Source organism: Triturus cristatus, chromosome 1_1, assembly GCF_964204655.1.
Source record: "Triturus cristatus chromosome 1_1, aTriCri1.1, whole genome shotgun sequence".
Classification (NCBI taxonomy): domain Eukaryota; kingdom Metazoa; phylum Chordata; class Amphibia; order Caudata; family Salamandridae; genus Triturus; species Triturus cristatus.
Genome location: NC_140579.1, coordinates 1,077,752,685 through 1,077,776,190, shown reverse-complemented (window position 1 = coordinate 1,077,776,190; position 23,506 = coordinate 1,077,752,685). Strand labels below are relative to the sequence as shown.

Below are 23,506 nucleotides of genomic sequence, written 5' to 3'. Positions count from 1 at the left end.
GTCCCAGTCCTAGTGTTCTTTTCATCCCCAGTACCTCTGGTTCCTTCCGGTCCCAGTACTAGTGTTCTTTTCACCCCCAGTACCCCTGTTCCTTCCGGTCCCAGTACTAGTGCTCTTTTCACCCCCAGTACCTCAGGTTCCTTCCGGTCCCAGCACTAGTGTTCTTTTAACCTCCAGTACCCCTATTCCTTCCACTCCCAGTACTAGTGTTGTTTTCAGCCCCAGTACCCCTGGTTCCTTCCAGTCCCAGTACTAGTGTTGTTTGCAGCCCCAGTAGCCCTGGTTCCTTCCAGTCCCAGTACTAGTGTTCTTGTCATCCCCAGTACCTCAGGTTCCTTCCAGTCCCAGTACAAGTGTTCTTTTCATCCCCAGTACCCCTGGTTGCTTCCGGTCCCAGTACTAGTGTTCTTTTCACCCCCAGTACCCCTGTTCCTTCCAGTCCCAGTACTAGTGTTCTTTTCATCCCCAGTACCCCTGGTTCCTTCCAGTCCCAGCACTAGTGTTCTTTTCACCCCCAGTACCCCTGTTCCTTCCGGTCCCAGTACTAGTGCTCTTTTCACCCCCAGTACCTCAGGTTCCTTCCGGTCCCAGTACTAGTGTTCTTTTAACCTCAAGTACCCCTGTTCCTTCCAGTCCCGGTACTAGTGTTGTTTTCAGCCCCAGTACCCCTGGTTCCTTCCAGTCCCAGTACTAGTGTTCTTTTCATCCCCAGTACCCCTGGTTGCTTCCGGTCCCAGTACTAGTGTTCTTTTAACCTCCAGTACCCCTGTTCCTTCAAGTCCCAGTACTAGTGTTGTTTTCACCCCCAGTACCCCTGGTTCCTTCCGGTCCTAGTACTAGTGTTCTTTTCACCCCCAGTACCCCTGGTTCCTTCAAGTCCCAGTACTAGAGTTGTTTTCCCCACCAGTACCCCTGGTTCCTTCCAGTCCCAGTACTAGTGTTGTTTTCAGCCCCAGTAGCCCTGGTTCCTTCCAGTCCCGGTATTAGTGTTCTTGTCATCCCCAGTACCTCAGGTTCCTTCCAGTCCCAGTACTAGTGTTCTTTTCATCCCCAGTACCTCTGGTTCCTTCCGGTCCCAGTACTAGTGTTCTTTTCACCCCCAGTACCCCTGTTCCTTCCGGTCCCAGTACTAGTGCTCTTTTCACCCCCAGTACCTCCGGTTCCTTCCGGTCCCAGCACTAGTGTTCTTTTAACCTCCAGTACCCCTGTTCCTTCCAGTCCCAGTACTAGTGTTGTTTTCAGCCCCAGTACCCCTGGTTCCTTCCAGTCCCAGTACTAGTGTTGTTTGCAGCCCCAGTAGCCCTGTTTCCTTTCAGTCCCAGTACTAGTGTTCTTGTCATCCCCGGTACCTCAGGTTCCTTCCAGTCCCAGTACTAGTGTTCTTTTCATCCCCAGCACCCCTGGTTGCTTCCGGTGCCAGTACTAGTGTTCTTTTCACCCCCAGTACCCCTGTTCCTTCCAGTCCCAGTACTAGTGTCCTTTTCATCCCCAGTACCCCTGGTTCCTTCCGGTCCCAGTACTAGTGTTCTTTTCACCCCCAGTACCCCTGTTCCTTCCAGTCCCAGTACTAGTGCTCTTTTCACCCCCAGTACCTCAGGTTCCTTCCGGTCCCAGTACTAGTGTTCTTTTAACCTCCAGTACCCTTGTTCCTTCCAGTCCCGGTACTAGTGTTGTTTTCAGCCCCAGTACCCCTGGTTCCTTCCAGTCCCAGTACTAGTGTTGTTTTCAGCCCCAGTACCTCAGGTTCCTTCCAGTCCCAGTACTAGTGTTCTTTTCATCCCCAGTACCCCTGGTTGCTTCCGGTTCCAGTACTAGTGTTCTTTTAACCTCCAGTACCCCTGTTCCTTCCAGTCCCAGTACTAGTGTTCTTTTCATCCCCAGTCCCTGGTTCCTTCCGGTCCCAGTACTAGTGTTCTGTTCACCCCCTGTACCTCAGGTTCCTTCCAGTCCCAGTACTAGTGCTCTTTTCATCCCCAGTACCCCTGTTCCTTCCAGTCCCAGTAGTAGTGTTATGTTAACCTCCAGTACCCCTGTTCCTTCCAGTCACAGTACTAGTGTTGTTTTCATCTCCAGTACCCCTGGTTCCTTTCAGTCCCAGTACTAGTGTTGTTTTCAGCCCCAGTACCCCGGATTCCTTCCACTCCCAGTACTAGTGTTCTCTTCATCTCCAGTACCTCAGGTTCCTTCCAGTCCCAGTACTAGTGTTTTTTTCACCCCCAGTACCCCTGGTTCCTTTCGGTCCCAGTACTAGTGTTCTGTTCACCCCCAGTACCTCAGGTTACTTCCAGTCCCAGTACTAGTGTTCTTTTCATCCCCAGTACCCCTGGTCCTTCTAGTCCCAGTACTAGTGTTCTTTTAACCTCCAGTACCCCTGTTCCTTGCGGTCCCAGTACTAGTCTTGTTTTCAGCCCCAGTACCCCTGGTTCCTTCCAGTCCCAGTACTAGTGTTCTCTTCATCTCCAGTACCTCAGGTTCCTTCCAGTCCCAGTAGTAGTGTTCTTTTCATCCCCAGTACCCCTGGTTCCTTCTGGTCCCAGTACTAGTGTTCTTTTTACCCCCATACCCCTGTTCCTTCCAGTCCCAGTACTAGTGTTCTTGTAACCTCCAGTACCCCTGTTCCTTCCAGTCCCAGTACTAGTGTTGTTTTCACCCCCAGTACCCCTGGTTCCTTCCGGTCCCAGTACTAGTGTTCTTTTCACCCCCAGTACCCCTGGTTCCTTCAAGTCCCAGTACTAGTGTTGTTTTCACCACCAGTACCCCTGGTTCCTTCCAGTCCCAGTACTAGTGTTGTTTTCAGCCCCAGTAACCCTGGTTCCATCCAGTCCCAGTATTAGTGTTCTTGTCATCCCCAGTACCTCAGGTTCCTTCCAGTCCCAGTCCTAGTGTTCTTTTCATCCCCAGTACCTCTGGTTCCTTCCGGTCCCAGTACTAGTGTTCTTTTCACCCCCAGTACCCCTGTTCCTTCCGGTCCCAGTACTAGTGCTCTTTTCACCCCCAGTACCTCAGGTTCCTTCCGGTCCCAGCACTAGTGTTCTTTTAACCTCCAGTACCCCTATTCCTTCCACTCCCAGTACTAGTGTTGTTTTCAGCCTCAGTACCCCTGGTTCCTTCCAGTCCCAGTACTAGTGTTGTTTGCAGCCCCAGTAGCCCTGGTTCCTTCCAGTCCCAGTACTAGTGTTCTTGTCATCCCCAGTACCTCAGGTTCCTTCCAGTCCCAGTACAAGTGTTCTTTTCATCCCCAGTACCCCTGGTTGCTTCCGGTCCCAGTACTAGTGTTCTTTTCACCCCCAGTACCCCTGTTCCTTCCAGTCCCAGTACTAGTGTTCTTTTCATCCCCAGTACCCCTGGTTCCTTCCAGTCCCAGCACTAGTGTTCTTTTCACCCCCAGTACCCCTGTTCCTTCCGGTCCCAGTACTAGTGCTCTTTTCACCCCCAGTACCTCAGGTTCCTTCCGGTCCCAGTACTAGTGTTCTTTTAACCTCAAGTACCCCTGTTCCTTCCAGTCCCGGTACTAGTGTTGTTTTCAGCCCCAGTACCCCTGGTTCCTTCCAGTCCCAGTACTAGTGTTCTTTTCATCCCCAGTACCCCTGGTTGCTTCCGGTCCCAGTACTAGTGTTCTTTTAACCTCCAGTACCCCTGTTCCTTCAAGTCCCAGTACTAGTGTTGTTTTCACCCCCAGTACCCCTGGTTCCTTCCGGTCCTAGTACTAGTGTTCTTTTCACCCCCAGTACCCCTGGTTCCTTCAAGTCCCAGTACTAGAGTTGTTTTCCCCACCAGTAGCCCTGGTTCCTTCCAGTCCCAGTACTAGTGTTGTTTTCAGCCCCAGTAGCCCTGGTTCCTTCCAGTCCCAGTATTAGTGTTCTTGTCATCCCCAGTACCTCAGGTTCCTTCCAGTCCCAGTACTAGTGTTCTTTTCATCCCCAGTACCTCTGGTTCCTTCCGGTCCCAGTACTAGTGTTCTTTTCACCCCCAGTACCCCTGTTCCTTCCGGTCCCAGTACTAGTGCTCTTTTCACCCCCAGTACCTCCGGTTCCTTCCGGTCCCAGCACTAGTGTTCTTTTAACCTCCAGTACCCCTGTTCCTTCCAGTCCCAGTACTAGTGTTGTTTTCAGCCCCAGTACCCCTGGTTCCTTCCAGTCCCAGTACTAGTGTTGTTTGCAGCCCCAGTAGCCCTGGTTCCTTTCAGTCCCAGTACTAGTGTTCTTGTCATCCCCGGTACCTCAGGTTCCTTCCAGTCCCAGTACTAGTGTTCTTTTCATCCCCAGCACCCCTGGTTGCTTCCGGTCCCAGTACTAGTGTTCTTTTCACCCCCAGTACCCCTGTTCCTTCCAGTCCCAGTACTAGTGTCCTTTTCATCCCCAGTACCCCTGGTTCCTTCCGGTCCCAGTACTAGTGTTCTTTTCACCCCCAGTACCCCTGTTCCTTCCAGTCCCAGTACTAGTGCTCTTTTCACCCCCAGTACCTCAGGTTCCTTCCGGTCCCAGTACTAGTGTTCTTTTAACCTCCAGTACCCTTGTTCCTTCCAGTCCCGGTACTAGTGTTGTTTTCAGCCCCAGTACCCCTGGTTCCTTCCAGTCCCAGTACTAGTGTTGTTTTCAGCCCCAGTACCTCAGGTTCCTTCCAGTCCCAGTACTAGTGTTCTTTTCATCCCCAGTACCCCTGGTTGCTTCCGGTTCCAGTACTAGTGTTCTTTTAACCTCCAGTACCCCTGTTCCTTCCAGTCCCAGTACTAGTGTTCTTTTCATCCCCAGTCCCTGGTTCCTTCCGGTCCCAGTACTAGTTTTCTTTTAACCTCCAGTATCCCTGGTTCCTTCCAGTCCTAGTACTAGTGTTCTTTTCACCCCCAGTACCCCTGGTTCCTTCAAGTCCCAGTACTAGTGTTCTTTTCACCCCCAGTACCCCTGTTCCTTCCGGTCCCAGTACTAGTGCTCTTTTCACCCCTAGTACCTCCGGTTCCTTCCGGTCCCAGCACTAGTGTTCTTTTAACCTCCAGTACCCCTGTTCCTTCCAGTCCCAGTACTAGTGTTCTTTTCATCCCCAGTCCCTGGTTCCTTCCGGTCCCAGTACTAGTGTTCTTTTCATCCCCAGTACCCCTGTTCCTTCCGGTCCCAGTACTAGTTTTCTTTTAACCTCCAGTATCCCTGGTTCCTTCCAGTCCTAGTACTTGTGTTCTTTTCACCCCCAATACCCCTGGTTCCTTCAAGTCCCAGTACTAGTGTTCTTTTCATCCCCAGTACCCCTGGTTGCTTCCGGTCCCAGTACTAGTGTTCTTTTAACCTCCAGTACCCCTGTTCCTTCCAGTCCCAGTACTAGTGTTCTTTTCATCCCCTGTCCCTGGTTCCTTCCGTTCCCAGTACTAGTGTTCTTTTCATCCCCAGTACCCCTGTTCCTTCCGGTCCCAGTACTAGTGTTTTTCTCATCCCCAGTACCCCTGGTTCCTTCCAGTCCTAGTACTAGTGTTCTTTTAACCCCCAGTACCCCTGGTTCCTTCAAGTCCCAGTACTAGTGCTCTTTTTACCCCCAGTACCTCAGGTTCCTTCCGGTCCCAGTACTAGTGTTCTTTTAACCTCCAGTACCCCTGTGCCTTCCAGTCCCAGTACTAGTGTTGTTTTCACCCCCATTACACTTGGTTGCTTCCGGTCCCAGTACTAGTGTTCTTTTCACCCCCAGTAACCCTGGTTCCTTCAAGTCCCAGTACTAGTGTTCTTTTCACCACCAGTACCCCTGGTTCCTTCTAGTCCCAGTACTAGTGTTCTTTTCACCCCCCAGTACCTCAGGTTCCTTCCGGTCCCAGTACTAGTGTTCTTTTCATCCCCAGTTCTCCTGGTTCCTTCCAGTCCCAGTACTAGTGTTCTTTTAACCTCCAGTACCCCTGATCCTTGCGGTCCCAGTACTAGTGTTGTTTTCAGCCCCAGTACCCCTGGTTCCTTCCAGTCCCAGTACTAGTGTTCTTGTCATCTCCAGTACCTCAGGTTCCTTCCAGTCCCAACACTAGTGTTCTTTTCATCCCCAGTACCCCTGTTCCTTCCGGTCCCAATACTAGTGTTCTTTTCACCCCCAGTTCCTCAGGTTCCTTCCGGTCCCAGTACTAGTGTTCTTTTCATCCCCAGTTCTCCTGGTTCCTTCCAGTCCCAGTACTAGTGTTCTTTTAACCTCCAGTACCCCTGTTCCTTGCGGTCCCAGTACTAGTGTTGTTTTCAGCCCCAGTACCCCTGGTTCCTTCCAGTCCCAGTACTAGTGTTCTTGTCATCTCCAGTACCTCAGGTTCCTTCCAGTCCCAACACTAGTGTTCTTTTCATCCCCAGTACCCCTGTTCCTTCTGGTCCCAATACTAGTGTTCTTTTCACCCCCAGTTCCTCAGGTTCCTTCCAGTCCCATTACTAGTGTTATTTTCACCCCCAGTACCTCAGGTTCCTTCCGGTCCCAGTACTAGTGTTCTTTTCACCACCAGTATCCCTGGTTCCTTCCAGTCCCAGTACTAGTGTTCTTTTCACCCCCAGTACCTCAGGTTCCTTTCCGCTCCCAGTACTAGTGTTCTTTTAACCTCCAGTACCCCTGTTCCTTCCAGTCCCAGTACTAGTGTTTTTTTCACCCCCAGTACCCCTGGTTCCTTCCGGTCCCAGTACTAGTGTTCTGTTCACCCCCTGTACCTCAGGTTCCTTCCAGTCCCAGTACTAGTGCTCTTTTCATCCCCAGTACCCCTGGTCCTTCTAGTCCCAGTACTAGTGTTCTTTTAACCTCCAGTACCCCTGTTCCTTTCAGTCCCAGTAGTAGTGTTATTTTAACCTCCAGTACCCCTGTTCCTTCCAGTCACAGTACTAGTGTTGTTTTCATCTCCAGTACCCCTGGTTCCTTTCAGTCCCAGTACTAGTGTTGTTTTCAGCCCCAGTACCCCTGATTCCTTCCACTCCCAGTACTAGTGTTCTCTTCATCTCCAGTACCTCAGGTTCCTTCCAGTCCCAGTACTAGTGTTTTTTTCACCCCCAGTACCCCTGGTTCCTTCCGGTCCCAGTACTAGTGTTCTGTTCACCCCCAGTACCTCAGGTTACTTCCAGTCCCAGTACTAGTGTTCTTTTCATCCCCAGTACCCCTGGTCCTTCTAGTCCCAGTACTAGTGTTCTTTTAACCTCCAGTACCCCTGTTCCTTGCGGTCCCAGTACTAGTGTTGTTTTCAGCCCCAGTACCCCTGGTTCCTTCCAGTCCCAGTACTAGTGTTCTCTTCATCTCCAGTACCTCAGGTTCCTTCCAGTCCCAGTAGTAGTGTTCTTTTCATCCCCAGTACCCCTGGTTCATTCTGGTCCCAGTACTAGTGTTCTTTTTACCCCCATACCCCTGTTCCTTCCAGTCCCAGTACTAGTGTTCTTGTAACCTCCAGTACCCCTGTTCCTTCCAGTCCCAGTACTAGTGTTGTTTTCACCCCCAGTACCCCTGGTTCCTTCCGGTCCCAGTACTAGTGTTCTTTTCACCCCCAGTACCCCTGGTTCCTTCAAGTCCCAGTACTAGTGTTGTTTTCACCACCAGTACCCCTGGTTCCTTCCAGTCCCAGTACTAGTTTCGTTTTCAGCCCCAGTAGCCCTGGTTCTTTCCAGTCCCAGTATTAGTGTTCTTGTCATCCCCAGTACCTCAGGTTCCTTCCAGTCCCAGTACTAGTGTTCTTTTCATCCCCAGTACCTCTGGTTCCTTCCGGTCCCAGTACTAGTGTTCTTTTCACCCCCAGTACCCCTGTTCCTTCTGGTCCCAGTACTAGTGCTCTTTTCACCCCCAGTACCTCCGGTTCCTTTCGGTCCCAGCACTAGTGTTCTTTTAACCTCCAGTACCCCTGTTCCTTCCAGTCCCAGTACTAGTGTTGCTTTCAGCCCCAGTACCCCTGGTTCCTTCCAGTCCCAGTACTAGTGTTGTTTGCAGCCCCAGTAGCGCTGGTTCCTTCCAGTCCCAGTACTAGTGTTCTTGTCATCCCCAGTACCTCAGGTTCCTTCCAGTCCCAGTACTAGTGTTCTTTTCATCCCCAGTACCCCTGTTCCTTCCGGTCCCAGTACTAGTGCTCTTTTCACCCCCAGTACCTCAGGTTCCTTCCGGTCCCAGTACTAGTTTTCTTTTAACCTCCAGTATCCCTGTTCCTTCCAGTCCCAGTACTAGTGTTGTTTTCACCCCCAGTAGCCCTGTTCCTTCCAGTCCCAGTACTAGTGTTCTTTTCATCCCCAGTACCCCTGGTTCCTTCCGTTCCCAGTACTAGTGTTCTTTTCACCCCCAGTACCCCTGGTTCCTTCCGGTCCCAGTACTAGTGTTTTTCTCATCCCCAGTACCCCTGGTTCCTTCCAGTCCCAGTACTAGTGTTCTTTTCACCCCCAGTACCCCTGGTTCCTTCAAGTCCCAGTACTAGTGCTCTTTTCACCCCCAGTACCTCAGGTTAATTCCGGTCCCAGTACTAGTGTTCTTTTAACCTCCAGTACCCCTGTGCCTTCCAGTCCCAGTACTAGTGTTGTTTTCACCCCCAGTACACCTGGTTGCTTCCGGTCCCAGTACTAGTGTTCTTTTCACCCCCAGTAACCCTGGTTCCTTCAAGTCCCAGTACTAGTGTTGTTTTCACCACCAGTACCCCTGGTTCCTTCTAGTCCCAGTACTAGTGTTCTTTTCACCCCCCAGTACCTCAGGTTCCTTCCGGTCCCAGTACTAGTATTCTTTTCATCCCCAGTTCTCCTGGTTCCTTCCAGTCCCAGTACTAGTGTTCTTTTAACCTCCTGTACCCCTGTTCCTTCCAGTTCCAGTACTAGTGTTGTTTTCAGCTCCAGTACCCCTGGTTCCTTCCAGTCCCAGTACTAGTGTTGTTTTCAGCCCCAGAACCCCTGGTTCCTTCCAGTCCCAGTACTAGTGTCCTTGTCATCCCCAGTACCTCAGGTTCCTTCCAGTCCCAGTACTAGTGTTCTTTTCATCCCCAGTACCACTGGTTCCTTCCGGTCCCAGTACTAGTGTTCTTTTCACCCACAGTACCCCTGTTGCTTCCGGTCCCAGTACTAGTGCTCTTTTCACCCCCAGTACCTCAGGTTCCTTCCAGTCCCAGTACTAGTGTTCTTTTAACCTCCAGTACCCCTGTTCCTTCCAGTCCCAGTACTAGTGTTTTATTCACCCCCAGTACCCCTGGTTCCTTCCGGTCCCAGTACTAGTGTTCTGTTCACCCCCTGTACCTCAGGTTCCTTCCAGTCCCAGTACTAGTGCTCTTTTCATCCCCAGTACCCCTGGTCCTTCTAGTCCCAGTACTAGTGTTCTTTTAACCTCCAGTACCCCTGTTCCTTCCAGTCCCAGTAGTAGTGTTATTTTAACCTCCAGTACCCCTGTTCCTTCCAGTCACAGTACTAGTGTTGTTTTCATCTCCAGTACCCCTGGTTCCTTTCAGTCCCAGTACTAGTGTTGTTTTCAGCCCCAGTACCCCTGATTCCTTCCACTCCCAGTACTAGTGTTCTCTTCATCTCCAGTACCTCAGGTTCCTTCCAGTCCCAGTACTAGTGTTTTTTTCACCCCCAGTACCCCTGGTTCCTTCCGGTCCCAGTACTAGTCTTCTGTTCACCCCCAGTACCTCAGGTTACTTCCAGTCCCAGTACTAGTGTTCTTTTCATCCCCAGTACCCCTGGTCCTTCTAGTCCCAGTACTAGTGTTCTTTTAACCTCCAGTACCCCTGTTCCTTGCGGTCCCAGTACTAGTGTTGTTTTCAGCCCCAGTACCCCTGGTTCCTTCCAGTCCCAGTACTAGTGTTCTCTTCATCTCCAGTACCTCAGGTTCCTTCCAGTCCCAGTAGTAGTGTTCTTTTCATCCCCAGTACCCCTGGTTCATTCTGGTCCCAGTACTAGTGTTCTTTTTACCCCCATACCCCTGTTCCTTCCAGTCCCAGTACTAGTGTTCTTGTAACCTCCAGTACCCCTGTTCCTTCCAGTCCCAGTACTAGTGTTGTTTTCACCCCCAGTACCCCTGGTTCCTTCCGGTCCCAGTACTAGTGTTCTTTTCACCCCCAGTACCCCTGGTTCCTTCAAGTCCCAGTACTAGTGTTGTTTTCACCACCAGTACCCCTGGTTCCTTCCAGTCCCAGTACTAGTGTTGTTTTCAGCCCCAGTAACCCTGGTTCCATCCAGTCCCAGTATTAGTGTTCTTGTCATCCCCAGTACCTCAGGTTCCTTCCAGTCCCAGTCCTAGTGTTCTTTTCATCCCCAGTACCTCTGGTTCCTTCCGGTCCCAGTACTAGTGTTCTTTTCACCCCCAGTACCCCTGTTCCTTCCGGTCCCAGTACTAGTGCTCTTTTCACCCCCAGTACCTCAAGTTCCTTCCGGTCCCAGCACTAGTGTTCTTTTAACCTCCAGTACCCCTATTCCTTCCACTCCCAGTACTAGTGTTGTTTTCAGCCCCAGTACCCCTGGTTCCTTCCAGTCCCAGTACTAGTGTTGTTTGCAGCCCCAGTAGCCCTGGTTCCTTCCAGTCCCAGTACTAGTGTTCTTGTCATCCCCAGTACCTCAGGTTCCTTCCAATCCCAGTACAAGTGTTCTTATCATCCCCAGTACCCCTGGTTGCTTCCGGTCCCAGTACTAGTATTCTTTTCACCCCCAGTACCCCTGTTCCTTCCAGTCCCAGTACTGGTGTTCTTTTCATCCCCAGTACCCCTGGTTCCTTCCGGTCCCAGTACTAGTGCTCTTTTCACCCCCAGTACCTCAGGTTCCTTCCGGTCCCAGTACTAGTGTTCTTTTAACCTCAAGTACCCCTGTTCCTTCCAGTCCCGGTACTAGTGTTGTTTTCAGCCCCAGTACCCCTGGTTCCTTCCAGTCCCAGTACTAGTGTTCTTTTCATCCCCAGTAACCCTGGTTGCTTCCGGTCCCAGTACTAGTGTTCTTTTAACCTCCAGTACCCCTGTTCCTTCAAGTCCCAGTACTAGTGTTGTTTTCACCCCCAGTACCCCTGGTTCCTTCCGGTCCCAGTACTAGTGTTCTTTTCACCCCCAGTACCCCTGGTTCCTTCAAGTCCCAGTACTAGAGTTGTTTTCACCACCAGTACCCCTGGTTCCTTCCAGTCCCAGTACTAGTTTCGTTTTCAGCCCCAGTAGCCCTGGTTCTTTCCAGTCCCAGTATTAGTGTTCTTGTCATCCCCAGTACCTCAGGTTCCTTCCAGTCCCAGTACTAGTGTTCTTTTCATCCCCAGTACCTCTGGTTCCTTCCGGTCCCAGTACTAGTGTTCTTTTCACCCCCAGTACCCCTGTTCCTTCTGGTCCCAGTACTAGTGCTCTTTTCACCCCCAGTACCTCCGGTTCCTTCCGGTCCCAGCACTAGTGTTCTTTTAACCTCCAGTACCCCTGTTCCTTCCAGTCCCAGTACTAGTGTTGCTTTCAGCCCCAGTACCCCTGGTTCCTTCCAGTCCCAGTACTAGTGTTGTTTGCAGCCCCAGTAGCGCTGGTTCCTTCCAGTCCCAGTACTAGTGTTCTTGTCATCCCCAGTACCTCAGGTTCATTCCAGTCCCAGTACTAGTGTTCTTTTCATCCCCAGTACCCCTGGTTGCTTCCGGTCCCAGTACTAGTGTTCTTTTAACCTCCAGTACCCCTGTTCCTTCCAGTCCCAGTACTAGTGTTCTTTTCATCCCCAGTCCCTGGTTCCTTCCGGTCCCAGTACTAGTGTTCTTTTCATCCCCAGTACCCCTGTTCCTTCCGGTCCCAGTACTAGTGCTCTTTTCACCCCCAGTACCTCAGGTTCCTTCCGGTCCCAGTACTAGTTTTCTTTTAACCTCCAGTATCCCTGTTCCTTCCAGTCCCAGTACTAGTGTTGTTTTCACCCCCAGTAGCCCTGTTCCTTCCAGTCCCAGTACTAGTGTTCTTTTCATCCCCAGTACCCCTGGTTCCTTCCGTTCCCAGTACTAGTGTTCTTTTCACCCCCAGTACCCCTGGTTCCTTCCGGTCCCAGTACTAGTGTTTTTCTCATCCCCAGTACCCCTGGTTCCTTCCAGTCCCAGTACTAGTGTTCTTTTCACCCCCAGTACCCCTGGTTCCTTCAAGTCCCAGTACTAGTGCTCTTTTCACCCCCAGTACCTCAGGTTCCTTCCGGTCCCAGTACTAGTGTTCTTTTAACCTCCAGTACCCCTGTGCCTTCCAGTCCCAGTACTAGTGTTGTTTTCACCCCCAGTACACCTGGTTGCTTCCGGTCCCAGTACTAGTGTTCTTTTCACCCCCAGTAACCCTGGTTCCTTCAAGTCCCAGTACTAGTGTTGTTTTCACCACCAGTACCCCTGGTTCCTTCTAGTCCCAGTACTAGTGTTCTTTTCACCCCCCAGTACCTCAGGTTCCTTCCGGTCCCAGTACTAGTATTCTTTTCATCCCCAGTTCTCCTGGTTCCTTCCAGTCCCAGTACTAGTGTTCTTTTAACCTCCTGTACCCCTGTTTCTTCCAGTTCCAGTACTAGTGTTGTTTTAAGCTCCAGTACCCCTGGTTCCTTCCAGTCCCAGTACTAGTGTTGTTTTCAGCCCCAGAACCCCTGGTTCCTTCCAATCCCAGTACTAGTGTCCTTGTCATCCCCAGTACCTCAGGTTCCTTCCAGTCCCAGTACTTGTGTTCTTTTCATCCCCAGTACCACTGGTTCCTTCCGGTCCCAGTACTAGTGTTCTTTTCACCCACAGTACCCCTGTTGCTTCCGGTCCCAGTACTAGTGCTCTTTTCACCCCCAGTACCTCAGGTTCCTTCCAGTCCCAGTACTAGTGTTCTTTTAACCTCCAGTACCCCTGTTCCTTCCAGTCCCAGTACTAGTGTTCTTTTCATCCCCTGTACCCCTGGTTCCTTCCGGTCCCAGTACTAGTGTTCTTTTCACCCCCAGTACCCCTGTACCTTCCGGTCCCAGTACTAGTGCTCTTTTCACCCCCAGTACCTCAGGTTCCTTCCGGTCCCAGTACTAGTGTTCTTTTAACGTCCAGTACCCCTGTTCCTTCCAGTCCCAGTACTAGTGTTGTTTTCAACCCCAGTACCCCTGGTTCCTTCCAGTCCCAGTACTAGTGTTGTTTTCAGCCCCAGTAGCCCTGGTTCCATCCAGTCCCAGTACTAGTGTTTTGTCATCCCCAGTACCTTAGGTTCCTTCCAGTCCCAGTACTAGTGTTCTTTTCATCCCCAGTACCTCTGGTTCCTTCCGGTCCCAGTACTAGTGTTCTTTTCACCCCCAGTACCCCTGTTCCTTCCGGTCCCAGTACTAGTGCTCTTTTCACCCCCAGTACCTCAGGTTCCTTCCGGTCCCTGCACTAGTGTTCTTTTAACCTCCAGTACCCCTGTTCCTTCCAGTCCCAGTACTAGTGTTGTTTTCAACCCCAGTACCCTTGGTTCCTTCCAGTCCCAGTACTAGTGTTGTTTGCAGCCCCAGTAGCCCTGGTTCCTTCCAGTCCCAGTACTAGTGTTCTTGTCATCCCCAGTACCTCAGGTTCCTTCCAGTCCCAGTACTAGTGTTCTTTTCATCCCCAGTACCCCTGGTTGCTTCCGGTCCCAGTACTAGTGTTCTTTTCACCCCCAGTACCCCGGTGTCTTCCAGTCCCAGTACTAGTGTTCTTTTCATCCCCAGTACCCCTGGTTCCTTCCGGTCCCAGTACTAGTGTTCTTTTCACCCCCAGTATCCCTGTTCCTTCCGGTCCCAGTACTAGTGCTCTTTTCACCCCCAGTATCTCAGGTTCCTTCCGGTCCCAGTACTAGTGTTCTTTTAACCTCCAGTACCCCTGGTACCTTCCGGTCCCAGTACTAGTGTTCTTCTCATCCCCAGTAACCCTGGTTCCTTCCAGTCCCAGTACTAGTGTTGTTTTCACCCCCAGTACCCCTGGTTCCTTCAAGTCCCAGTACTAGTGCTCTTTTCACCCCCAGTACCTCAGGTTCCTTCCGGTCCCAGTACTAGTGTTCTTTTAACCTCCAGTACCCCTGTGCCTTCCAGTCCCAGTACTAGTGTTGTTTTCACCCCCAGTACACCTGGTTGCTTCCGGTCCCAGTACTAGTGTTCTTTTCACCCCCAGTACCCCTGGTTCCTTCAAGTCCCAGTACTAGTGTTGTTTTCACCACCAGTACCCCTGGTTCCTTCTAGTCCCAGTACTAGTGTTCTTTTCACCCCCCAGTACCTCAGGTTCCTTCCGGTCCCAGTACTAGTGTTCTTTTCATCCCCAGTACCCCTGGTTCCTTCCAGTCCCAGAACTAGTGTTCTTTTAACCTCCAGTACCCCTCTTCCTTCCAGTTCCAGTACTAGTGTTGTTTTCAGCCCCAGTATCCCTGGTTCCTTCCAGTCCCAGTACTAGTGTTATTTTCAGCCCCAGTACCCCTGGATCCTTCCAGTCCCAGTACTAGTGTCCTTGTCATCCCCAGTACCTCAGGTTCCTTCGAGTCCCAGTACTAGTGTTCTTTTCATCCCCAGTACCCCAGGTTCCTTCTGGTCCCAGTACTAGTGTTCTTTTCACCCCCAGTACCCCTGTTCCTTCCAGTCCCAGTACTAGTGTTCTTTTCATCCCCAGTACCCCTGGTTCCTTCCGGTCCCAGTACTAGTGTTCTTTTCACCCACAGTACCCCTGTTGCTTCCGGTCCCAGTACTAGTGCTCTTTTCACCCCCAGTACCTCAGGTTCCTTCCAGTCCCAGTACTAGTGTTCTTTTAACCTCCAGTACCCCTGTTCCTTCCAGTCCCAGTACTAGTGTTTTATTCACCCCCAGTACCCCTGGTTCCTTCCGGTCCCAGTACTAGTGTTCTTTTCACCCACAGTACCCCTGTTGCTTCCGGTCCCAGTACTAGTGCTCTTTTCACCCCCAGTACCCATGGCTCCTTCCGGTCCCAGTTCTAGTGTTCTTTTCACCCCCAGTACCCCTGGCAGTGGTGGGCTCAGGTAAAGGCAGTCACGTGATAAGTTTGTGAGACACTGGCTGAGCTGTTCAGTATGAGTTGATATGACACAGCCCGTAGGCTCAGATTACTGTAGTAGGAAAGTATATTGGTGTTGGTTACCCCTGTAACAAATCCTGGGTATTGAGGACTTCCCAGGTGGAAAAAGTTCAGCCCACTTATTAATTGGCAGCCCACTAGCGACAACCCTTCAGGGGTAATTTCATGCTCCGTCATACTGTGGCTCCGTTTGTTATTTTTAGAGCACCTGGCAGCTTGCCAGATGGCTCCACCGGCCCACTCGCTTGCTGCTCATTCTCTCAGTAGTGGCCACTGCTTTTACACCGCTGACCAGCTTGGAATGTTAAATGTCCATGGTTTTACTGTTTCTAGATAGCTGCTACATTTAATAGCAACATTTCGACCAGTACAATATTGATACAGTGTAATCTGCTGGTTACTGGTTTCTGGTTTAAGTAAGCATAACAAAGCCGTGTGTGTGTAACCTGTAGATCACTTGTTTGAATCCTAATGATATAGCTCAGTAGGTTTCAGCAGTAAGAGATCTTTGCACATTCTGCAGGTGGATTATGCGCCTGCTGCAAACATCTGCTTGTAAGCAGTAAGGCATGCTTTGGAATCCATGCAGAGCTGAAAGGTTCTTTGTTCTGAGATCAATAAAAGAGTACTGTTGGCTAGCCACTCAAACCTACTATGACATCCCAAAATAAGTACACTCAACAATAACTTATAGTAGTTCACATCACACTACTGATGTTTGGGCTTACCATGACTTATAATTGTGACTGGCATAACACTGACTCTTCTACTAACTGAGCTATCCTGCTGGCTATATTGTGTTCTATGTAAATGGCCATTATTGGCATAAATGCCACAATACATAAAATGTAATGACAAAAGGCTGGATATCTTTAAAAATCCTAAGCTCCTGTCTCCCGCTGTACTTCAGGTAGAGAGCATGTAAAGCCTTTGAAATGGCTTATCTCTTGCTATCTTGTGGGCAGTGTCCAAAGGCCTGCTCTGCTACAATGCCCGGTGGGAGGGAATAGTTCTTCTGACACACTACTTGACACAATGAATCACTGATTGCTTGTCAAATGATGTAGTAAAGAGTGGCCTGCGGGGACCCTTCCTTTTCTTTACAATAATCACTGCAGCAGACCTGCCACCTCACATGGTGCTACCGTGTGTCACACGATATCGTCTCCCTTTACACAATACACAATCACCCGGTGAGGAGCAGCTATTACACTGTGGTAGAGAGATATCACACAGGCTATATCACACAGTGGTAGGAAACCACTAGAGAGTTGCTTTCCAGCTCTTTTTTCAAGGTTTTGAACAGGCAGGGCCCGATTCACAGAACTAACTTAAGACAAAATCCTAAACTTACTACCATTTTCGTATTCACAGAAGGCACTTACTCATTTTGGTATTCACAGAAGACACTTACTCACTTCGGTATTCGCAGAAGTTAGGAGTCCTAACTTTAGGACTCCTAAATGCCTTCTGTGAATACCGAAAGTCTTAAAATTAGGATTTTTCTCAGTTTAGGAGTCCTAAAGTTAGGACTCCTAACTTTACTACTACTAAACTGAGAAAAATCCTAATTTTAAGGCTTTCGGTATTCACAGAAGGCATTTAGGAATCCTAAAGTTAGGAGTCCTAACTTTACTACTACTAAATTGAGAACAATCCTAATTTTAAGACTTTCGGTATTCACAGAAGGCATTTAGGAGTCCTAAAGTTAGGAGTCCTAACCATACTACTACTAAACTGAGAAAAATCCTAATTTTAAGACTTTCGGTATTCACAGAAGGCATTTAGGAGTCCTAAAGTTAGGAGTCCTAACTTTACTACTACTAAATTGAGAAAAATCCAAAATTTAAGACTTTCGGTAATCACAGAAGGCATTTAGGAGTCCTAAAGTTAGGAGTCATAACTATACTACTACTAAACTGAGAAAAATCCTAAATTTAAGACTTTCGGTATTCACAGAAGGCATTTAGGAGTCCTAAAGTTAGGACTCCTACCTTCTGTGAATACCGAAATGAGTAAGTGCCTTCTGTGAATACCAAAATGGTAGTAAGTTTAGGATTTTGTCTTAAGTTAGTTCTGTGAATCGGGCCCGCAATGTCCATTAAGGTGTGAAAACACCACAGAGAATCGGCAACAGCCCTCAGCAAGCTTTTTATTTTGGAGTAGATGGGGTTAATGAGATGCAAAAGTGCCTTAGGTACTTCTCGGCATAGGGACATGCCCCCTCCAAGGCCTCCTCCACACACGTTGAATTTTTATTTTCGTTTACAGGTCTGCTGCAGTTTTGCAAGGAAAATCATCTTTGAAGCAGGAAAGCCACACTAAAAAGCTGAAATTCGGACGACTGAATTCAGCACTGTAAATGCAGACGTTCAGTGTAAATCTGGGTATGTGCCAATCCTTCGTTAGAGGTATTACTTACCAGTCACCAGTTGTTGAAATTGTGTCCATAAGCTCCCCAATTGTAATTAATATGGTCGCCATGGATCTGCTCCTGTTAGATTTTGAAGTTATTTTAACACTTGTAGAGTTTCTTTTTACCTACCTCGTGTGAGTAATGAGGCCCAGCAGCTCAGCTTTTGGTGACGTCCCAAAGTCTGTGAAGCCATCAACATAGTTAAGATGCGTGATATTTCCTCCACTGCCCTCATGAATTTGGGTAAACGTTGTCAATTAATTCTTACCCGGCTTTTTGATGTTGGTTTATTCTTGCTTCCCTTCGGCCTCCCTCGTGGTCTCTTCGGGGTGGGTGCCTCACTGGGCTCCTATCCAGAAGGAAGAAGAGAGAAGTAAACAAACATCTAAACACTTTCTCGTTAATTTGTCCACTCAGATAATTCTCTGGTGGCACTCTGAAACCCAGATTAGACGGAAGTCAGAATACTTGTAAACTGCAAGGCCGAAGAAATCCTCCGCGGATCTAGAGCACACACAATTATTGGAAGTTTCTTCCATTAACAGCAATAATTACATTTTCATTTCCTCCTTTTCACAAAAAAAACTATCAACCAATTTATCGTCCGTTCTCATCAATTCTGAATTGTTAAAAAATAAATGCTGTACAATCTTGATGTATTTTGGGACTTGCATCACCCCTTCTTCAGAAGCAAACCATTTCAAATCATCTAAATTAGAACATATAAAAACTTGTATAAAAAGTTGTCTTTTTATACAAAAGGTAGAAATAACGGTAGTATTGGGTAAAACATCATGATACTCGGATCGCTTCATGAAAATTGTCATGAAGATGGATTAAAGAGCTAATATACCAGGATATTGCCCACGCAGGCTTGATTTCTTTTGCAGAGGACATTTGTGTATTTGGATTTCTGGCTAGAGAATTGCATCAATTGATTTTGTCTTCTTCAACACACGTTGTGAGAAGTTGGCCTGGTATATGCTGTCCACTAGTTATAGTGGGCACCTTACACCAGTCCAAACAACCCTTATTGATGATTAGGTTTAAGACAACCTTTATTGAAAGCTATCCTAGTGGTAGCTATGGAGAGCAGCCTTCAGGCTAAATCTCGAAGGAATGTAAAGCAGCTTGGTTTACTGAATTATAACCTCTTGAATAACTAATTGAAAGGAGAACCACACAAGGTATATATATAAAATATATGTATTTTTTTCTAAACAATCTCTACTAACCTCTTTATCAGATTAGAGAGCAAGGCACACAATAATACAGTTCTAAAACGACAGTATATAGCACAATATATAATGGGCCCCAGGGAGAGATTAGATTATATTAAATTAAAATACTTATAAAGCGCATGGCTGCCTCGGCAAAGAGGCGTCCCAGCGCTGGAGCAAGACTAGGCAGGTGACAGGATCAAGGGGTTAGACCTGAGAGAAGAGCCAGGTCTTCACAAGACGTTTGAAGGCCTGATGGTTGGGGTTACTGCGGATGTGTAGAGGAAGAGAATTCCAAAGAGCGGGGGCCAGACGTCTAAAAGAGCGGCCACCCGATCAAATTATACGTATACGAGGGATACGTGCAAGACACTGGTTCACCGAACGCAGTGCACGTGATGGGGTGTACTGAGTGCACAGATCGCCTAGAATGTCTGGGGAGATTCATGTCAGTATCTTGTGCGTGATGCAAAGCATCTTAAAGCGAACACGCTGTTCGATGGGTAGCCAGTGTAGGAGACGGAGGAGATTAGAGGCATGGCTGAATTTAGGGAGGACAAAGATGGCGCGTGCTGCCGTGTTCTGGACCCGCTGCAATCTATTAAGCACGGATTTATTAGAGCCGAGAAAAAGCACATTGCAGTAGTCCAGGCGGGCCAGGATAGAGGCTTGAATAATCAACTGGCGTGTTTGGGCATCAAAAAGACCCAAAATTGGTCTGAGGCCGCGCAGTAGTCCGAAACACTTACCAGCCACTGATTTGGCATGCATTTCAAGATTAAGATCTTTATCAAGTATGAAGCCCAAATTTTTCACCACTGGTTTAGGGTCAGGGGGGTCACCAAGTGCCACAGGCCACCATTCATTCGTCCAGAGATGGGATTCTCTGCCAACCAGGAGGATCTCCGATTTGGTGGAGTTCAATTGCAGACAGTTAGCTGTCATCCATCCTGCAATAGCAGAGATATCTTCTTTAAATTTTATTTTGTCTTGATTGGGATTATTGGACATGGCAATCACCAGTTGGGTGTCGTCGGCGTATGACACCAGGGATATTCCTCGAGCTTTGGCCATCCGTGCCAAAGGGCTCATATATATATATTGAAGAGCCTATGGCTAAATGAAACGCCCTGGGGAACCCCACAGCGGAGAGGGTGGACGTGGGAGGAGAAAGGGGGAGCGGTCACTTGGAACGTCCGGTCTGCCAAGAAGGAGGAAAACCACGATAAAGCTTTATTTCCAATTCCTATCTCCTCCAAACGGAGGAGCAGGATTTTGTGGGAGACTGTGTCAAATGCCGCGCTTAGATCCAGCAGCACCAGTGTTGATGTACTGCCAGCATCTAGCGTGGATTTGAGTTGTTCTACCACAGCCAATCGAGCCGACTCGGTACTGTACCGTGGTCGGAAACCGTTCTGTGAATTCTCGAGTATATGGTTGGTTTCTAAGAAGTGCGTTAGTGTAGAGTTCACGTGCGCTTCCAGGATTTTGGAAAGAAAGGGGAGCAGTGAAATCAGGCGGTAGTTTTCCGGTTTAGAGATATCAAGCGTTGGTGTTTTGAGTAAAGGAACTACTTTAGCATGCTTCCATGACTTAGGCATTACCGCTGTAGAAAGGGATAGATTAAGTAGCTCCAGACATTTAGGTAGAAGACCTTGTTGAATTTTCCTGAAAGCGTCTGGTTTAAGGGGGTCATCTGGAGATCCTGATTTGATTTTGACCATTAATCTCTCTAGCTCATTTAAGGGGATAGAGGGAAGTGATGAGAGAAGGACAGTCTCAGGGCCTACGTGAACATTCTTCCCACAGACACTGGAGGATGAACCATGACCGAACTTTTGGTAGATATCTTCGACCTTCTTCAGGAAGAAGGTCGCCAGCTCATCACAGTGTTGGTTGGAGGAAATAATATTGCCTGATTCCCCTGGGGAGGAGATCAGATCCTTCAGTAGAGAGAATATAGTTTTGCTACGATTGGTGCTTGTGGTAATCAGGCTAGAGTAATGAGCTGCTCTGGTTTTGCGCACCAGCTAATGGTAGGATTTAATAGCCGCTCTATGTAGTCTTTTGACCTGGGGGTCATATGATCTCCTCCAAGATCTTTCCAAAATTTTACAGTTTTTCCTGGCAAGGGTTAGGTCTTCATTAAACCAAGCGTTGGCCCGGGTACTTTTGGAGTGAGTGAGTTTGAGGGGAATGCAAGTGTCTAAGGCCTGGGTTATCCACCTTTGAAAGAGAGCGTCAGCCTCTTCCATGTTATTAGATTTTACCAGAGGCTTTGCGCTCAAAGCTGTAAGGAGGTCAGCATGATTCAATGTATGCCAGGGCCGTTTTAGTGAGGGATGCTGGTTAGGCTGGGACTTGGGGCCAGCTATCGTTAACCGCATTAGAATGAGGAAATGATCTGTCCAGATCATAGGAAGCGGTGAAAGAACTTCCAGTGACTCTAGGTTAGAAAATATAGGGTCAGGGAGATGTCCCGCTCTGTGCGTAGCACTAGGGGCCAATTGAGTCAGCTGGCAAACTGCCAGGTCCCCTAAGAAGCTGAGAATCTCCAGGGATTCTTGTAGCTCTAGGTGGAGGTTCAGATCTCCTATAATATTAAAATTGGCGGTCTGCAGAGCTAGAGCTGTGACAGTGTTTATCAGGGCTTCTCTAAAGATTTTTGATGGGCCAGGAGGTCGGTAGATGATGAGGCCAGAGAAGGTGAAGTTTGCGCTCAATGTGATTTTAAAAAGTGCGCTCTCACAGTCGGGGAGATCTAGGGGGGACAGACTACAAGAGTGAGCTGATTTGTATATGATCGCGATACCACCCCCTCTCCCTCCAGTTCTGTTTATGCTACGTATGGCATAGCCTGTAGGAAGGGTAAGAGCTGGTATGGCCACAGAGGACGCGCATAGCCACGTTTCCGTTAGAAAAAGGATCTCAAGTGACTGTTCCTGGAGAAGATCTAACACTTCAGCATGATGTTTAGGCAGTGAGCGACAATTAATGCTCAGAAGAGTGTATGTCGACAACCTGGGGCCACATGAAGTAGAGTGCTTCGAGGGAGACAATCTAAAAGTGCAATATTCACAGACGGAAGGGCACTCATCTGGGGCCCAACTATGAATCCCGCAGGTATCTACTCCAAGTAGAGCCCGTAGTTCTTCGCCGGAGTAACTAAATCTTTGAGTTTTGGGTGGGACAGACTCCCTAGCTCCTGGCGACATCCAGGTGCGGACGGGCGCAGACGGGCTTGCCTTAGGCGCACCTTCGGCACGCCAGCGGAACGCCCGCTGCGTGTCCTTGCGCCGGTGTGCATTTAAAGCCTCGGGAGCTCAGCAGGCTCCGTCCGTGCTGCGCGCTGATTGGCTAAGAGCCAACCAATCAGCGTGAGAGACTGCGACAGTCAGGAAGTATGAACAGCCACACGAAAGATACAGAAACGTGTAGGAGGACTAATACAAGTTTCTTTTAAAAAGTAAAGGGTGCAGTTTGGCAGAATTGTGAGTACAATTAAAAGAACATAAAAACAATTCGATCAATCGTTCCCCCAACAATTCCCCAGATTCAGTTATCGCTCAGTCAGCCGCGCGCCCAGCGCCAGCGTGCATTTAAAGCCTCTGGAGCTCAGCAGGCTCCGCCCGTGCTGCGCGCTGATTGGCTAAGAGTCCAACCAATCAGCGTGAGAGACTGCGACAGTCAGGAAGTATGAACAGCCACACGAAAGATACAGAAACGTGTGGGAGGACTAATACAAGTTTCTTTTAAAAAGTAGAGGGTGCAGTTTGGCAGAATTGTGAGTACAATTAAAAGAACATAAAACAATTCGATCAATCGTTCCCCCGACAATTCCCCAGAATCAGTCACCGCTCACTCAGCCGCGCGCCCAGCGCCAGCGTGCATTTAAAGCCTCGGGAGCTCAGCAGGCTCCGCCTGTGCTGCGCGCTGATTGGCTAAGAGCCAACCAATCAGCGTGAGAGATTGCGACAGTCAGGAAGTATGAACAGCCACACGAAAGATACAGAAACGTGTGGAAGGACTAATCCAAGTTTCTTTTAAAAAGTAGAGGGTGCAGTTTGGCAGAATTGTGAGTACAATTAAAAGAGCATAAAAATAATTTGATCAATCGTTCCCCCAACAATTCCCCAGATTCAGTCACCGCTCAGTCAGCGGGAGACCAAAGTATATATTAAGAAAGTGGTATAAGAACCACAACTTGACTAGACACAGTGCCTAGAGCATGTGGAATCGCTGGGACCCCAAGGAATCACCCAAGGTAGTGACACAGGGGACCCACGGGGGACGCGTGCAGTGTGAGAACACAGCCGCGAGCTCCGTACAATCTAATGGGAAAGTTGTGTTTGGAATCTTAGCAGGGCTTAATTTGTGCCGGTGCTTTCCGGTGCTTAGCACCGGCACTTACTTGACAGGGCCGGGTCTACAGTCCGACTCTGACTCTACACGCATCTGCTGCACTGCGCGCACGAGGCACACCATTCACGTCACATTAATCAATTTAACTTATTACTGTACACCTGCTTCGCACTGTTCACGTCACATTAATCAATTTAACTTATTACTGTACACCTGCTTCTGTGCTGTCCTCTCTCTCTCGTGCAGCCGCATGTGTTTTTCACATCTCCCGAGCAGCCGTCGTTTAAAAGTGCTGCTGAGTGTGGGACACTTAAACTGCCCTGAGCCCCGCCCCAGCCCAGAGGAGATTCTTATTCATTAAATATAACTATGTTAATGGCGGCACCGCACAGCGCGCCGCGGCTGCCTTAGCCACTTGCCTGTGGTGGGCGGGCCGGAGGACACTGGTTTGGGCTGGATTTTGGTGATGATGAGGTAGGGGCGGGCTGTGTGGCAACGTGCGCACTGCGCAGATTTTTTTCACATTGCAAATTTGCCACGTCTCAGGCCTCAGCATAACGGTTAACCACCGCAGCGTGCACCAGGCAGCTCACCACAAGTC

The 23,506-nt window shown here is 49.1% G+C and overlaps 1 protein-coding gene across 3 annotated transcripts in view; it reads right to left on the bottom strand.

The window, feature by feature from the left end:
* The window catches only part of HMGA1 (high mobility group AT-hook 1), a 268,871-nt gene that overhangs the window by 212,517 nt on the left and 32,848 nt on the right, over positions 1–23,506 (bottom strand). For 2 of the 3 annotated variants that reach the window (XM_085651177.1, XM_085651175.1), the window contains exon 3: positions 17,592–17,672. In XM_085651177.1, coding sequence (XP_085507303.1) covers positions 17,592–17,672 — 81 coding nt within the window. Of the gene's footprint in view, positions 1–17,452; positions 17,505–17,591; positions 17,673–23,506 lie in introns of all 3 variants that reach the window. The other variant, XM_085651176.1, reaches the window with a different exon arrangement.